Source organism: Drosophila pseudoobscura, chromosome X (genome assembly GCF_009870125.1).
Source record: "Drosophila pseudoobscura strain MV-25-SWS-2005 chromosome X, UCI_Dpse_MV25, whole genome shotgun sequence".
NCBI lineage: Eukaryota > Metazoa > Arthropoda > Insecta > Diptera > Drosophilidae > Drosophila > Drosophila pseudoobscura.
Genome location: NC_046683.1, coordinates 59356637 through 59374193, shown reverse-complemented (window position 1 = coordinate 59374193; position 17557 = coordinate 59356637). Strand labels below are relative to the sequence as shown.

The 17557-nt window shown below is 50.5% G+C and overlaps 1 protein-coding gene across 1 annotated transcript in view; it reads right to left on the bottom strand.

Annotated features, from left to right (window-relative positions):
* Window positions 1–17107, bottom strand: part of Dnah3 (dynein heavy chain 3, axonemal) — a 36328-nt gene extending 19221 nt beyond the window's left edge. The window contains exons 1-25 of the mRNA XM_033382969.1: window positions 16712–17107; window positions 16441–16644; window positions 14700–14741; window positions 14352–14621; window positions 14144–14295; window positions 13995–14092; window positions 13783–13930; window positions 12955–13071; window positions 12176–12342; window positions 11817–12108; window positions 11171–11756; window positions 10895–11109; window positions 9401–9591; window positions 8970–9154; window positions 8005–8122; window positions 7778–7925; window positions 7558–7715; window positions 7025–7091; window positions 5308–6198; window positions 5139–5243; window positions 4885–5055; window positions 4371–4518; window positions 4202–4300; window positions 4005–4119; window positions 2241–2409 (exon numbers count right to left, since the gene is read on the bottom strand). Coding sequence (XP_033238860.1) covers window positions 2241–2409; window positions 4005–4119; window positions 4202–4300; window positions 4371–4518; window positions 4885–5055; window positions 5139–5243; window positions 5308–6198; window positions 7025–7091; window positions 7558–7715; window positions 7778–7925; window positions 8005–8122; window positions 8970–9154; window positions 9401–9591; window positions 10895–11109; window positions 11171–11756; window positions 11817–12108; window positions 12176–12342; window positions 12955–13071; window positions 13783–13930; window positions 13995–14092; window positions 14144–14295; window positions 14352–14621; window positions 14700–14741; window positions 16441–16644; window positions 16712–16931 — 5076 coding nt within the window. The 5' untranslated portion in view covers window positions 16932–17107. The remainder of the gene's footprint in view (window positions 1–2240; window positions 2410–4004; window positions 4120–4201; window positions 4301–4370; window positions 4519–4884; window positions 5056–5138; window positions 5244–5307; window positions 6199–7024; window positions 7092–7557; window positions 7716–7777; window positions 7926–8004; window positions 8123–8969; window positions 9155–9400; window positions 9592–10894; window positions 11110–11170; window positions 11757–11816; window positions 12109–12175; window positions 12343–12954; window positions 13072–13782; window positions 13931–13994; window positions 14093–14143; window positions 14296–14351; window positions 14622–14699; window positions 14742–16440; window positions 16645–16711) is intronic.
* Window positions 17108–17557: the final 450 nt, after the last annotated feature.

Here is a 17557-nt window from a genome sequence, read left to right as displayed (position 1 = left end):
CAGAAGACAGATGCCTACAACCCATCTACTCGTATAGCCCGCCCTCAAATATTGGAACTTTGGAGAAACAATAACCTACTCAAACACCTCTACGGCTGTGTGCCCGGCTCTATTGGCCTTCCGCCTGCTTGGTAGCCACACAGCTAGTTTACATTCTATTGCGCGTTCGCACGCTTTTTCCAGTCACTGTGTTGTCCCTCCTGCCACCCGTCGTTCGTTGTTCTGGATGCTTGGCATGCGGCTATTGTACAATTAGCGCCTCTGCATTGGTGGTTCTGGCGATGGCGATGGTGTTGGAGGAGCTAGTGTTGTGTTAGGACTTTGTTTGTCCAGAGGAAGCGCGAGTGGATGCCGTGGAATGGAGCCCGGCAAAGAGCAAAGAAAAAAAACAACAACAAAAAAGTGGCACAGAGCACACTTTGAACTCCATCCACAGAGTGGTTTGGCGGCGGCATTGCCAGCTAACCCAACGCCCCGTCCTGGCCCCCGTCCTGGCCCCCGTCCTGGCCCCCGTCCTGGCCCCCGTTCTGGCCCCTGTCCTGCCTCATGTCCTGCTCCTGGCTGTGCTTCTACAGCTGCGATAACTTTTTGCCATCCATTGGATGCGCCTTTTGTTTGGTGCGTGGCATTGTGGATGCCGCATGCCACACAGGCGGACGGACTCCGGTCTACGGACTCCGGACTCCGGACTACAGTTCTCTGCCATTGTTGTGGCCATTTTATTTGCATTTAATTTATTTACGATTACTTCTCTCCCCACTCTCTCTCTCTGTGTGGCACAAAGATGCAGAAATTGCTTTGGCATATTTCGAATATTCTGTCAATTGCAAATTATTTTATTGTCGCAACATTGTTACCTCCCCCACCCCCCCAGAGACATTCCTCTAGCAACAAAGCAAAAGTCTGTCTGTCTGTGTGTCTATCTGTTGGCCGGAGGGTGGAAGGAGGAATGTGGCAGTAATGGTATACGGATACTTCCTAGAGAGATTATTAGAACAGAGTAACGACAGTCATCATCATCCAGTTGGTGACACACACCGCACGCCACACGCCACACGGCACACGGCACAGACGGAGAACGACTTTCTAAAACTAGACCAGATGGGGGGCATCATTATCATCGAATGATCATTCGAGTCGTTGCTTGGATGAGCCGCAAACCAAATTAAGCAATAAAAAAGAATAAACAAATGTTAAACACACCCCTCCCCCCCACTCCCGCCCATTCCACTCCACTCCAAGTGGTCGGCAATCGCATAAATTCATTAATTTAAATTGGGAATTGAGAACTGAGAACCCAATTTATGGACCCCATGCGACAAAAACTACACAAAGCTGCCTGCCTGCCTGGCCACAAAAGTAGTCGCTCCTCTTTGCTCTCCACTGCTCTCCACTCTCCTCTCTCCTCCCTCCACTCTCCACTCTCCTCTCGATATTAATAGAAATCCCATGCAAATGAGCTTGAAGTTTGCCTGATCTACGGTGTGTATCTCCACCGCCCCCCGTCCCCCACCACCCGCCAGAGAACGTGGCTTAAAACTATTATGCAATTAGCCGTGTGAGCGTATTAAGCGATTATAGCCTATACATAAATTTTACGACAAGATTTCAGCACCCACTTAAGATGTGCGTGAGGGCATAGGGAGAGAGCGGAGGGCAGTGAATAGGACTCTGCTCTCGGTTAACGACCTGTAAATTAAAATTTGCATAAACCTTAAGTGGGACCTGCACGAAAGTCCGGCAGTGCAGGGCAGCGCGGGGCAGAGTAGAGCAGAGGGCTGCGCGGCCCATTACTTTCACAAACTGGCTAATTAGTCAACGGTCCGGGCAAATGCGATTATCCCGAATGCTGCATAAATTTCAATAAACACACAGATACACCCACACTCGGACGCCGGCTCGGCTGTGTCGGGGCAAAGGGAAGCAGGAAGGGAAGCCCCGACTCGGCGGCTCCATTGTGTCTGACATGAAGAACTCAGCGTGTGGCAAATTAACCGACTTGCCCACACTCACACTCGCACTCACATTCACATCTATGAGTGCTCAACGATTGTTGCGTGTGTGCCGCCGCATCCAGACGAGTTCTTTGCCTGATTAATGCTCTTGACTCTTGATTCTCTTTTCGGCCATCAATTAGAAAGCCAAGCCGTCGAGCAATAGAGCAGGCCACATCGCAGACAGTGCGACGCTTTTGATAGAGAGCCCTGTTGTTGTTGTTGCTGTGTGGGAGCTTCACTCACCTTGAAGAACTTGCCCAGCGCCTTGTAGTCCAGGCCATCGGAACAGTTGAAGACCACACACTTCTTGGCCACCGCCTTGGCCAGATCCTTGCAGGTCTCCGTCTTGCCCGTGCCGGCGGGTCCTTCGGGCGCCCCGCCCAGGCACAGCTTGAGGGCGCCCATCAAAGTGCTGCACAGAGAAAGCGGGGAATTAGAAAATAGTCGAGGTTCTGCAGCAGCAGGAATAACTACATAAATGGGTCGGTGGGGGCACCGGGAGCAGGATGGGGGCGGAGCCCGAGAATGCCGTGCTGCATGCTTTTAATATCTATTTTACATTTTTTCACATTTCTCACGGGCAGCAGCTTAAAAAATTGTCATTTATGGCTATTTTCTCTCTGCCCTCCTGCCACCATGGCTTTGTCCAGCTCTCGGAATCGCAGGGAATTATGCCCTAAAAGGGGTATATGGATTGGGCCATCATCGGGCATGCCAGCCAGGGGGGGGGGGGGGGGGGGAAGCAGTCTCAAAAGAACACCTCGAGAAGCATGCACTACCGATGGATTACTGAATATCTCAAGTTTGGGTGTCTTTTCAGATGAGTATTTGTGCTATCCGAAACCCACTTATCATTAAGCCATGATAAGGCGATAAGTCGTTTACAAATCCATCCACCATTCATTATTTATTCATCTATATTTCGCGCCATAAAAGATCTATCTAGTTATAAATTATTGGCAAATATTTCCACTGAATATCAACACTATTCATTCCAAAAAATGAATACTTTTACTCTTTGTATTCTGAATATTAAACTTGAAACTCGCCCCTGCCCACCCCCGCCCCTAAAATCTACAAAATGCCTATCCTTTGACACTTTTTCTAGGGCATTGCCCGCCTCGAGACCCATTCCCATGGATTACTACATATATTTTCATAAATTTCAGCCGCTGCTTGTTTTGCTTTCAGTTCATATTTTTATCATATTGGCGGGCACCCACTTCGTTGGGCGAGGGGGGGGGAGATTGGTGGGGTTCAATGTTGGCCTGTGCGCATATATTTTTTAGCTTTTCCGTCCATAGCCATACGACGAAATATCTATATACTCGGTTTCAATTTTTTGTTTGTCTGTTTCCTCCCCCCCCCTGGCCCCTTCCTATTCGTTTTTTAACTATCGATACATGTGTGTGTGTGTGTGTGCTGTTGTGTTTGTGTGAAAAACTGTCCAACATTGATTTATTTGTTTAATATAAAAGTTTTATCGGAAACCCCATTAAAATGTCCTTTCTGCCAGCTTGCCAGCGACGGCACGGCACGGCACGGCCTGCCTACAGCCTGTGTGTCCTGCCAGCCAGCCTGTGTGTCCTGCCTGGTCTCTCTTCCAGGTCCAGGTCCAGGCCCGGGCCCAGGTCCAGGTCCCCGCCTGGTTATTGTTGGCATTATTTTGTATGCGTGTGTGTTTGTCGTACGGCACGGTAGCAGCTTAAACATCAAAAAGGTTTTCAGCTCCTTTTTTTTTGCGTATTTTTACGTTTTGTTTGAAAAATGAAAATAAATTTAAAATGCACCGAAATAAAATAAATATTTTTCCAATAAACGTTCCTGACTTTAGGACTCGGGGGGATGGGGGAATAGAGAGGGGTGAAGCACACACACACAGACAGCTGCTTTTGCAACGGTTTGTCAATTAATATTTTGGATATTTCCATAAAAAGAGAGCGAGATAGAGAGAAAGAGGACTGGGAAAGCAGGGAAAGGGAGTGGAGGTGGAAGAGGAGTACCCACCGGTAGCAGCGATCCGTTAGTGGAGTGACCACCAAGCGGGGCAGATTCCCCAGATATTCCATGCCATATTTAACATCTGTGACCACCATACTGACGCACACCCAATCCTCGCTTTCTGTGGAAGCATTGAAATGTAGAACAATGATGATTTATGCGATGGAATGTGAATGTGAATGCGAATGTGGACGGCCACTCACTGTCATCGACCTTCCAGTAGTAGCGCAGCTGGGAGATCCAATCAAAGTCCTGTATGTTGGCCACCTTCGTATCCGTGAGATACTTGACCACGTCGCGTGCTGCAACAAAAGATTGGCCAGGGATTAAGCCACTGGCAGAGGGTAATCGGTAATTCCGCCGTTCACTAACCGTGTACATCCAGGACAATCAACGCCTCCACTGCAATCCGTACGCCCGCCTGAAGATCCGTTCGCACCAGCTGCACCAGGTCGGCAATCTGGTTATTGGACTTCTCCAAATAGGCCGGCAGCGCCTTCGTCTCGATGGCCTCCTCCACCTGCAGGAAACAAGGGAAATGAAGAGCATAAAGTCTGTGAGAAACTGCAGCAAAGGCAGCGAATATGAAGTAAAATATGATTTGCAATTTCGCTGCCGCAAAGGAGCTGAGAGCGAGAAAACTTCTCTCAAAGTCAAAGCCCAAAAGGGAAATGCTCCACAAAGCAAAAAGAGAGGCAGAAAGAGAGAGAGACAGGGAAGGCGTCTGATGAGCTGGGACCTGGGACCATGAGCTAATCTCACTGTCAGAACCACTGAGAGACGGCTCTCTCGTCTGACAGCCAACTGATGGACATTTGTTGGTCCCAGAGATGAGACCCTTGCGGTTATCGCGGTTTTTATTGCAAAAAGGAATCGTCCTGCTCACCTCATAGGTCCAGGCCATGCAGGAAATGCCCTGGACCACCTGTCCGGGCCAGGACACCACCCACGAAATGCGCTCCACCATCGAATAGTCCTCCCAGGCCTCGCGCATTTGCTCCTTCACGCTCTCCAGCATCACCATCTCCACCTCCTTCAGCCAGATCTCGACGAGGCCCTGCAAAAACGGGAAATCATCAACGAAACATCCGGCACAGGAGGCACGGGGCAGGTGGCAGGTGGCAGGCACCAGTGTCTTACATTGGCCGCCTGGGGATTGATTTTGCGCACAAGGGCAACGCGCTCGTCCTCGTCGCTAATCATCTCCGTGATCTCCATTTGGTCGTCAAAGGTGAGAGTGCCAATCTAATCAACAGAGAAGAGACCGTAAGGATGGAAAGGGAATATCCCAGCTGGGAGTAGGGCTCACCCCCTCGAAGCACTTCCTCAAGTGCGGCTGGACCCGCATGGGATCCTTCGTCTCGGACAGGATTTCCAGCAGTTCATCGTTGGACAGGAAGAAGAAGCGGGCGAAGAACAAACGCTTCTGCTCCAGATACGTGTTGAGGCCCTTCTGGACCGTCTCCAGATCCTCAATGGCCTTGGTGAAGATCTCCAGCATTTCCGGGTACTCGGTGGCCGCCATCACATGGCGGTCCTTGATCGTATTCTTCATGATCCGGCGCCAGGTCTTGTCCACGGCCTTGAAGTTGCGTCCCTCGAGCGGCATCTGTCGCATGATGTCCTCAGAGCTGAATATGGGCTCCAGATACATCCACGTGACCTGCACCTGGGTCCAGGCATCGATGATGTTCTGGATGAGCAGCAGCCGGGCCTCCCAGTCGTCCGCCTTGGAGCCGAGGGCCACAATGAAGGGCGATCGCTTCATGGCCTGCGTCCGCATAATGTGGTCGTCCAGCAGCGTCTGTATGTCGTCGATGCTCGCGAGGATGTGCGTGTCCGAGTCGCGGTACTGCAGCACCTCGAACATCACGTCCCGCCAGTCCGCCTGCATGTTCTTCAGGCCCAGGTTCAGGTCGTACTCCTTGCCCGCCGCATTCGCAATCTCCTCCAGCTGCGGCAGTATGCTCATGATGTCCACGTCGATCATGTCCTTGAGCGAGGGAAACAGCTTCGGGTTAACCTTGCGTCCCAGTATCTGTGATATCTGGTCCCAGTGCCGCTTCTCCAGTCCGTGGCGGCAAATCGAGTCCAGAACGGGCAAGTAGATGCGGAACTTTTCGATTTTCATGCGCATCTGTTCGGCGGCCCGCTTGGCCACCGGATTGTAGGCCAACTGGCGGGACAGCTTGTACATTATCTGCAGGAGGGACGATAAGGACGATAAGTGGATAATGGAGGATATGCAGGACATGTTTCTCTAGCCATAAGAAAGATATGCTTTTAAACAGGTTTTCAATGAGGGTATTTGAGGCTTCCCTTCTTGTTGTTGTACTCGTTTTTGTTTTTTTTTATTTCATTTTTAAGGGGTCTCTTGCGTCCCCACTTTGCCGCTTCAGCTGTGCCGAAAAATTCAATTCAACTGACTTTCCTTTTGCTCCTTTGTGGCAGCTTTTTTTCAGCCCTGCTGACCCCAGAGGGACACAGGGACAGCCCCAGCCCCAACCCCGACCCCAACCATGCCAGTCGGGACTGCTGGGACTTGGCTTCCGAAGCAGCCGCCAAATATGTTGGGCATTTTTTCCTTGCATACTTTTCGGCTGCCAAGTGGAACTTTCTTTTTTTTTGTGCTGCTGCTGATGGCCCGGCTAGTCCGTAGTAGTATTGCTGCTGCTGCTGCTGCTGCTGCTGCCGCCCGAGGTGGCTTGAGGTTTTTAGTTGCATTTTAGTTGCTACATTGGCTTACAGACGGACAGACAGACAGACAGACAGACAAAACGACACACGAGACAGACAGCTGGATGGACATAGGGAGACACAAAGGGAGGAGAGCGACAGGATTGGGAACTAAAGCCGGAGAGCCATGCATGGATGGCCAGCGGAGGAGCTATAGAAATCCGACAACAGCTCAAACTTTGTCGGTCGTTGCTAGTTTTTATTTCCGCCAGCTTCTGGCGATGACTCCCTGCCATGGCCATGGCCATGGCATGGCTCGGCATGACAACTTCCGACTTGCAACTACTTACCTTGTGCATATTCTCCACTTGCTCCCGCACGCCATCCGCATTAAGGCATTCGAAGCGCTCGAACATCCTGCAAGGACACCGAGAAGAGATGTAAATAGAAGTACACAAGCAACACACACACACAAAAAAAATGGGAGCGGGAGGAGCTGCAGCTCTGCTCTCCCTGGAGTAAAGAATAGTGGCAAGCATCATAAGCTGGCCCGGCCCTGGCCCTGGCCCTGGCCCCTTGGGCACTCGTCGTAGCTCAAAATCGGACTATTTTTACGCCGCACTTGAACTCAACTTTGTGCTGGCATTTTCGCATGGGGATAGGAATAGGAATCGGAATAGGAATTGGAATAGGAATTGGAGTCGGAATCGGCTCTTGGAATTGGTATTGGGATTTGCGTGCAGGGCAATGCCAGTGGAAATGATGGCTCGGATGTGGACAAATATTTTGCGCCACACTTGTGTCCTCTGGCGCCTAGTGCAGTCCTCCGTTTTGCAGTCCGAAAGTATAATTGCAATGGGCTCAAATGTCGCCAGTCGCTTACCAAATAAGATAATCCTTTTCGAATTCGTAGGATGTCTTCCACAGCTTCTCGATGGGTTCCATTTTCTCAATGATCTCCGCCAGCAGGGGGAAGGCGGACACATCGATTTGCAGCAGGGTCTCCTCCACATTGATGGCCTTTGCCTCGCGGCTTAGATTCTGTTTTTTGCGAACAACGATTAGGACTAGTTTGACGATGGTTTGTTGTCCTTTCTGCTCACCTCGATGGTCGTGAAGAGCATATCGACCGTATCCACCCGCTCCTTGAGCTCCTCCAGGGTGAGCACATCGCGGATTTCGCGAATGCGGAACCCGTCCATCGTCCGCTTCTCCTGGGCGAGAAGCTTCTCGAACTCTGCCCGCCGCTCGCTGTAGGCCAATGGCGCGGAATGGAATGTCGTGTCAGCTTAGCATCAGGGGATCTGTATATAATCTGCATTTCACTTACCGCAAGGCCAGCTCCAGATTATCACGGACCACCGCCAGTCGGGCGGCACTGAGATCCAGGACCTCCTCCAGTTCACCGGGCAGGATAAATGTGCGTGTATTCAGATGGATTTCGTCGCCTGTTGGTAGCAGGAGCAGTAGAAGGAGGATACAGATGAGACCATGACTAGACTGAAGGATGACTGGAGGATTCTCTCTCCATCTCCATCTCCATCTCGCTCTGGCTCTAGCCCTCTTTCGAATTGGTACACATTGCTAATTAACTGCGCTTAACTCTTAATTAATTGGCTGCGCGAGTGCTTCTTTTTCGGAACAAACTAATTAATTAGATGTACGCTACGAGAGTCCTGTAACTGTATGGGCCCCCGACAAGTCCTATCTGTATCTACATCTGCTTACAGCCGTGTAAGCCACACACACACACACACACACAAACACGCAGACATTGTACCAGCTATCCAAAAGATACACACACGACTCGACACTTGACGATAACTCGCAATTGTCTGAGATGAAGTGAGTTCTGCGGGGGCCTGGGCCTGGGCCTGGGCCTGTCTGCATTTGTCGGTTGTCAAAGCAACTTTCACACATTCATGAATTTGTTAAGCTCATTATGTTGCATTTTCGGGGGTTTTAACGGAGCTCAATGTTTGGTGTGTCTCACCGCAAGTAATTATAAAACCAATTAGTAGACTCCTCTCTGCTTGTTAGTTGAGGTTAATTATGTTAAGCGAGAGACTGCTGCTGTACTACTGTACTCCGCCCCACTGCCCACCCATGGGCAAACAGTGTCTAAAGCAAACAAAACCCTAACTGGTGAGATGGAGAGAGAGGTAGACCAGGACCAGACCATTGCAGGACTCGCTTGGGCAGCTGCACAAACAGCAGAACCAGAAGCAGAGGCTCCAAGGGTTGGTGTTGGGGCTCGGGTTCGGGTTCGAGTTGGGGCTGCATTCATGCACTCACTGGTCAGGTATGTGTGTGTCAGCAGGAAGACGACGCGCTTCAACACGTTCTTGATTTCATCCTTTATGGCAAATATGCGCATCTCCCGACACTCGTTGATGTAGTTCTGCAGGGCCACCACCTCTGGTGTCTCCTCCGGCCTCTCGCCGGCCTTCATGGACATCTCCTCCAGCTCCTCGCAGATGCTGAAGTGGCAGAAACAAAAATAAAAATAAAAAAAACGATAAGGTGAGCAGAGCGGATGCACACACATATGGAAAAGTTATCTATTAAGTGGCAGTCAGTGGAGGAGTCAGCATAAAAGTTAAGTGAAAGAGCACTTGCACTTCATTTAGCTGATGCAATCGGCAATCGGTAACCGGCCACCGGCAACCGGCAGCCGGCAATCTGCCCCTCTGCACCGATTCCAGGGTATGCCGCACGGTACTTACGCTCGGTTCTCGTTCCAATTGAGGGCTTTATAAAAATCAATTATGAAATCGTAGATACTCTGGACATACATCCGCAGCGTTAGCTTCACATGTCGGTTGTCCAGCATGAACAGGTTCAGCGGGATGAAATCGCGCAGATAATAGGTCGTATCGCTCACGGCTCGCAGTTTTTTCAATAGCTCTTGGACAACCTGTTGGGAGACAGGAAGAAAGGGACACCCGCACCCAGGGGCGGTGGAGTGGCCAGTTTGGAGAGGGGTTTTAGTTTATACACACACACACATGTAAGAGAGGGGGAGGGAGAGAGTGCTTAGATTAAAAATACATATGTATAGCTTTTATCCAATTTTATCTCTGATTTGCAATCAATATTGTTCGATGCATTTCACGGGGGTTTCGGGCTCTGTCGAAAACTTGTTAATTTTAATTGTAAATGTTAGAGTTCCTAACCCCACGGCACAGTCGAATGTCAGCAATCAGTATGCAACACATGCAACCGCATACCCAAACCCAAACCCAAACCCAAACCCCTGTTGATGCGTGCACCACTGATCCACTATCCACTATACACTCCATTCGTGTGTGGACCGAGACGCACTCGCATTACATGCATGAACGGACATGGAAACGGACACGGGCCGGGCCGGGCCGGGCCCGTTGCTGCTGCATTCGCAGTCGGAAGTAATTTTTATTTTATATAAATTGCACAAAAAACCCAAACGCAAACCAGAACCAGAACCAGAACCGACGAATCGAGAGAAGAGGAAATTGTCGGTCGTTTCATAAAACTTAATGAATGCGAACAAGCAAACTGTAGTGGCAGAGTGGTGGAGTGGCGGAGTGGTGGAGTGCCGGAGTGGCAGAGTGGCAGTGGCAATGGCTGCCTGGGGGCCATCGAACGGAAGGGGTTAATTGGGCGGATGAAGGACGACCAAGCAGAGCGGAGCAGAACAGAGCCTGTGAGCCTGTGAACCTGTCACTGGCATCATCGTTAATGCACTGATTGTCTAACTACAGACAGATGCCAAAATTTGTACAGTCAACAGTCGTCGGGCTGGGAGGAAGTCGGCTTGGAGGCAAAATCGTAATTAAACAATGCATGGTGCCTGCACCATATCCTAGAGAACAAATCAGGAAATCGAGAAATCACAAATCTGATGGACGGCGGATGGTAGGCGGATGGTAGAAGGCCTGCTGACAAGGTGGAACTCTTGTCAAATTACACAAATTGCCAGGCACTTTTGCCACCATCCCACCAGCCTCCCATTCCAGCAGCCTCCCAGCCTCCGAATCTCCCTGCCGCCTGTCCTGTCCTGTCTGTCAGCAGTCTATTAATATTGCATAATGAAATTTTATGTTAATTCTACGCATCATTGCGTATAATCAAATCGAAATAAATAATTAAATCCATTGCTAGACGACAGAGCCCTAAAGGCACGGACCAGGGAGGGGAGGGGTGTGTGTGGAGTGCAGTGGAGGCCTACTGCTACTCACCAGCAAATCGGGCAACACATTATCCGTCCAAGTCTTCTCCACCATGGGCAAGATCAGCTTCTGGAACAGTCCGTAGTAGTACTTGTAGATGGGCTTCAGATAGACGTGGACGCCGCGCCAATTCGTCTTGACAATGTCCTCGACCTTCTGGCAAAGATCTATGAAATCATCGTGATCCTCGTCGATGAATTGCAGGAAACCCTTGGCTTCGGGATCTATAGAGCAGGAAATCCGTTGAATGTGAGGGAAATTGGTGGCACCACCGCACCGACTCACCTCCGCCGGACATGATGAACTCGAGGCGTGGTATTTCATAGCCCACGGCCAGTATGGACTTGAAGTTTTCCGTAAAGATGCGCGGCAGCTCGTTCATGTACGGATACATGTACAGCTTGTGGTCGTGGTCCATCTCGAACTGGGCCACGTCGTCCACCTCGGGCGACATGTCCACAAAGACATTGATCAACGGCTGCTGGAAGGGGTCGGCGTCGTCGTCATCGAACACATAGATATTCGCATGCGGACGGACGCCGGGACCCATCTCGATGGGATCGTTGTCGAAGTGGGCGCCCACCACGGACACGATCAGCGTCATCATGGGCGTGCGACGGAGGTTGGGATCGAACATGGAGTACTTATCGATGTTGTTGCCACCCTTGTAGGCGCACAACACCTTGAACAGGTAGTTGATGCTCTTGGTGATCAGGCCGTTCAGGTGCCGCGACATCAGAGCGTGAATGCAGTGGAAGAGGATGGCCGCCCTGCCGCCGTATTTCCCGAACATGGGCACCATATCCCTCCACGTGACACGCATGTCGTTCATCAGATCCGCACAGCGCGGCAGCCAGTCGGTCAGGAGCAACTAGAAAGGTAACTAGGTCAATGTCGATCTTCGCGCGCAAAGTCTTGGTGGTCCACTTACATCCCTGACGTCGGCACAGCTCTTCTGGATGAAGTCACAGACGGTGTCGGCATCCAGGGGCTGTTGGGACAGCAGCAGCTGGGCCAGGTCCACCACCACCAGATCATCGTACAGATCGTACCAGAGTCGATTCAGAGCCTGCACGGCCGGATGGGAGATCATGAGCAGCTCGCATATGCGACTCTTGCCCATCAGCAGATTGGAGCGCCAGGGCACCGGCGGCACGATGATGAGCATGGGATAGTCGGGCGGGTCCATTTCCAGCTGCAGGCGTCGTCGCTCCATCGTCGATCTGTGAAGCATGTGTCAGGGGAGCATGTGTAATTGGGGGGCCTTAGAGCCGATGCCACTCCACTCACTGCAGCAGGTAGCGGAGGAACGTGCGCTTTACGTGGTAGCGAAAGTCCTCCTGCAGATCGATGAGGCACACGATGATGAGAATGGCCACGTCGGGGCGCACGCCGCGGTCTCCCACGAACAGGTAATCCATTAATATAACTTCTGGCGGCAGTTCGGGCCAATGTTGCTGTAAATGAGTTGATTAGACATGGTTCCTGCCTTCGATTCTTCGGGGAAAGCGACAAGGGAAAGCGAAAGGGAAAGGGAAAGGAGAACTAATTCGAAACTTTCCCCCTGGCGCTTGTGGCGTTTTTCTGGGTTAAGGATTAAGTGTGGAATGGGACGAGATACCTTTCGACAGCTGTGTGTTTGTGTGGTGTGCGTGTGTGTGTGTGTGTGTATCTGGCTAATGCTCATTAAGCCGCCTCGCACTCGGGCACTGATTTGCCGTCGGAGCAGGCAAGTACTTGACTGCTGCTGGCTGCTGGGTGCTTATATCCCTGCCAAACTTTGCTTGGCGCTCACGTCAAAACATCAACACGCGCCCCGTCACTTGTCATCTCATCTCATTCCATTCCCTACTCCTCCTCCTCCTGCTCCTCCTCCTCCTGAGAAGGAGCGTGTTTAATATGCTCTCGCATTGCCAGGATGAAACTTTTTCGGCGCAAAAGTTCTCCCGAGCGAGCGCCAGTTAAGTTTTGCTAATAATGTTGACGCTGCCAGAGACACTGCCACTTCCGCATCCACTCCGGAACACTCCGGAACACTCTGGGACATGGACTCACAGACATGGACTTACCTCTTCGTGGAGTATGAATTTCCAGGCGTCGCGTAGCAACGGGGACTTGGCATCAATGAATCGCAGGGCCTTGCGTATGAGTCTCGATGGATATGTCTCCACCTGCAGTATAGAAATCTGCAATACAGAAACGAAAGAGGAGTCAGATTCAGATTCAGAATGTTTAAGGGCCTCTCCATCAAATTGGGTGTGATTCACGCCCCTCCCATTCCCACTCCCACACACACACACACACGTTATTATGGTTTTTTCTTTGTTTTTTTTTAACAACTAATCACGTTATTCATAACCTCCGACCACCATAATATTTACGAGGTATGAATTATATAATTTTTATAAGCACGTTCCCAGGAAAAAGTGAGGATGGTGTGACAGGGGGGGAGGGGCCAGCTTAATTTACTCGCACGCTCACGCACACATATTTACTTTGTATTAAGTTTATTATTATCATTTTTTATGTACGAGGAGGCGCCTCCTCCTCTCCTCGGACAGGGGCATGGACATGGACTCGGATTCGGCCTCCGAGTCACAGTCAAGAGTGGAGTCCACGGAGTCCATGGAGTCCACGGAGTCAACGATAAAATTTATTTATATCCATGGCTGGTGCTCACTTTTGATGGGTTTTTTATGGGTCTTATGGTCAGGGAGTCTCATTGCGGGCCGGGTATTTGGGCTTTCAATTTTTGTTGCCTCTTTCTTTCTGTCTTTTTTTTTTGGTTTGTGTTTTCGGATGCCTTGCATAATTCAGAATTTGTTTGTACGACACGTGGACACGTTTACACGTACACCCCGGAACTATCATCTACTCGGCGAACCCCCTTTACTCACACTCCTCATTAGGCACTTGTAGCGCTTCTGTATCTTCAAGGTGAACTTGGAGTCGGCCTCCTCCAGAGCCTTGTGATATTTGATCATCATGGAGCGCTTCTGGTCCTCGGGATCCACCGGCAGCAGTGGCGACATGTAGGAGAAGCGTCTGCAGGGAGTCGAGGAATACAGTACTACGATGGGCAGGAGGCAGGGGGCAGGGGGACACTCACGTGGCCTCCATTTTCTTGAGGCAAAAGAGAAACTCCTCATTGGTCATGAAATCCTCGCGACAGATAAGCTTCTTGCCCACCTTGCAGGGATGCTTTTTCTGCAAAAAGGATTATAAGGACTATAAGCGGAAACGAAACGGAAAACCCACTCTGTCTGGATCCTTTTTATGCTTTTCTGCGCAGCTCAGCGGATCCGGATACTGGAGCTGGCCATGGCCAACGTTGTACTCGGCCGCTTTGATCACGGGCTCAATCAGCTTGTCTATGACCTTGCCCATCCGGATCAGCTCGTTGCGGCAGTCTAAAATGTACGGAAACTGTAGCAAAAATTGGACTGTGTCACAGTGTGGGACTTGCCCTCTGGGGTGCGCAGTGCGTAAGGGTCTCCCGCCTTGAACTTTTCCTTCTTGGTCTTCTCCTGGAGCGTCTTGACCCGCATATGTCTGGCGGCTGGCGACCGGTAGGCGGCAATCAATTCCGAGGGAGAGCCGTGCTGCCGTCTCAGCTGATTCGTCCACAGGGAGGACTTGGTCCCGCAATCAAAGTAGAAGATCCTTACACGACGCTGGCAGTACAGGTCCAGCAGTTGGCTGGTCATTTCATAGATTTCCTGCTCACTGGGTCGCACTGGGCAGGGGGGGGACGGGGATGGTGTCAAATTTGAAATAATGCACCGTTATGTAAATATGAACGATTATTTATTACCGCCAGTCATCCATTTGTCAATCCAGGGAAATTGATTGCAGGCTGCAGCCAGGGGGGAAAACAAACCAGAAAATATTGAGGGAAAAAAATGCAATAAAATGAAATGAAAATTGAAAATGTCATTTAATATTTGACCATCGACTTGATATGTGTGTGCAATATATACGGGAGGATATACGTATATGTATGTATATATTATGTGTGTGCACATACAGAGGAGTCTGTCTGGACTTTTCAAATTTGATTTTTACCCCGCGCTCCGCTTCTTTTTTGTCCGTCGCGGCCCGCCTCAAAGGCAGTGCAAATAAACTTGTTTGTGCAACATGAAAATTGTTTTAAATAAAAGTCACGGCAGCAAAGTTCAATTTTAAAATGATTAAACTGAAATTAATTTCCATTTCGGACACACACACCTACACAGACAAAGAGAATATGCCCCCCGCCCCCCTCTGGGGAGCAGGAGCTGGACCTGGGATCCCTGGACAGAGGATGAGCATCCTCCGCGCTGTGGCGGCTATCGGTGCGGCTGTCACATTTTTATGCTAATGTCCTCTCTATCGAAAACACGCTTTTATGGCATTGTGCAACATGCCCTCCTATTAGTCCCCCCGCCGGCTAGGGGAGCATCCATTCCCGGCATTAAATATTAAAAAACTAGACACAAAAATGAAACATTTTTATTACAAACTAGCGACAAAAGTCGCTCCATGACCCAGGGGCCGAGACACCGAGCCGGGGGAGATACGAGCGATACGGTTCGAAGGGGACTGTATGCGACTGGGGCATGCCCCTTGCTGGGGTCTCATGACAGAGATATTGGTGGCTCAGGGGGACAATATCGAGGGTTCCATATTCTCTATTCGCTTAGGAAAGGTTTCCAAATCTCCCCCAAGAGAGTGTTCTTTAGACTGATCACCGAATGATTTGGGAAATCCTATTAAATTCGATCCCAATCTCAAGTTTTATACCGAAACCCATGTCCCGCCACGTCCTGGAAGGGTATTGTCGAACCAAAAAAAGAGACAGACGTAAAAATTGTCCATGTAAATGCTAAATAAAACACTATGATAAACATGTTGTAGAGTCACTCGACCCCGCGCCCTGCCCTGCTCCCACACCTGGCACCCCCCGACACCCCCCGACACCCCCCTGTCACCCACGACACCCCTGACATCCCCGTGGCACTGCCTCAACCGGATGCCGTCGTCCTGCACTCCCAAAGGATATTCAAATAAATGTCATACGCATTTGTTTTTCGGTTTTACCTTTTTTTTCACATTTCGGTTATAAAATTTTATGTTAAAAGGATAATGTTTGGAATTTTTATGTTTACAGGTGAACAATTTTCCAACGAACAGCAGCAGCGCAGCAGCAGGTGGCGGAAATGAGGAAAACGCGAGCGAGGGAATTGTGGGAAAAGCAGGAGGATACGAGGATAGGAGGCTAGGAGGATGCTGCTGTTTGCCGCTGTTTGCCGCTGCTGCCTGTCGGGGCATGTTTTTCGCATTTAATAAAGTATTAAGTGTTATGCTTTTGCGGTAAAGTTCTCACTCATTGAATAACGCAAAATGTCTGGCAATTTGTCGGTTAAGCCCCCGCGAGCGTGAGCTCTGCCCCTGTCCATGCCCCTGCCCCTGCCACAGAAGCGAGCCAAACGCCTGAGATAATGCGCAAATGTTGTTCAATTTAATTGGTCCCCATTTCCATCCCAACCCTATCCTGTTGTGCGTGCCACACTCACCCTGCTGATTGAAGTTGTACGTGTGATCCTTGGCATCGCGCAGCGCCTCGAACTGTTCGGGCATGACGATGTCCTCCAGCTGGAGCTCCTGGAGGCTGTCATCGTCGCATTCGTCGTAGTGATCCTTCACGAATTCGAGGTTGTACGAATGAAAGTCGAACTCCCGATTGCAGCGACCCACAATGTTGTCGTTCTGCATGTGCGCTGTGAAGCCGAGAGTGGAACGCCAATTGGTGTACGGATTGGGGATATTTACGCAGACGATACCTACATATCTTCTCCTTCAGGAACTCCTTCACCGGATCTAGGGGCAGCTCGTCGAAGCCGTAGGTCATGCTGTAGAAGGGGCAGTCGTTGAGGGGACGCTTGGCGGTCTTCTTCAGCGCCTGCGAGACGTGCACCAGGTGCATGGTGCGCCGCCTCCTCACCCGGTCATCCTGCAGCCGCTTGTCGCAAAACGGCCGCTGTTCGGGGGCAATCTTCTTCTGCATGATGATGCTGGGTATATGTGCTCGAGGGATCTCTAAGGCTGTCTCCTTAAATGTGAGTGGTGTGGATCCTGCAGCTGGTATTCAAATCAAACACAACGAAACACGATTTCTAGTCTGGCTGGTATTTGTTTTAATTTATAGGAAAGGCAACAGCACAGCACGGAACAGCAGAGCACACTTTTCTCTGACATTGTTTGGAAAAATATCAAATAAAAATCATCCTTTTCTCTCTGATAGTAAAAGTTTTCGCTGTAGCTGTAGCTGGAGCTGGTCCTGGTGCTGGTGCTGGAGCAGCAGCGGAATATTTGTGGGAACGGACCAAAGCTGAACGTGAAATGTTTATAAACAAAGTTGGTTCACTCCCCGGAGAACCAGGGACCACAGCTATGGTAACGGTGGGCAGGGCAGGGTCGGTTGTAGAGAGGTTGCTCTGGCAACCGGCAACCTGCCTGCCCTCCCGAGCACTGTTATTGGAGGCCAGGCAGGCGGGAAGGAAAGGGATGGGGATGGGGATGGTGTCTCTACACTCCGACACTCCATCAATGGTTCACCTTTCACCGAGCTCCGTGCTCCACTCAATAATATTTGATATTTGTGTCTGGCTTCGGCATCGACTGCTCTGGCGG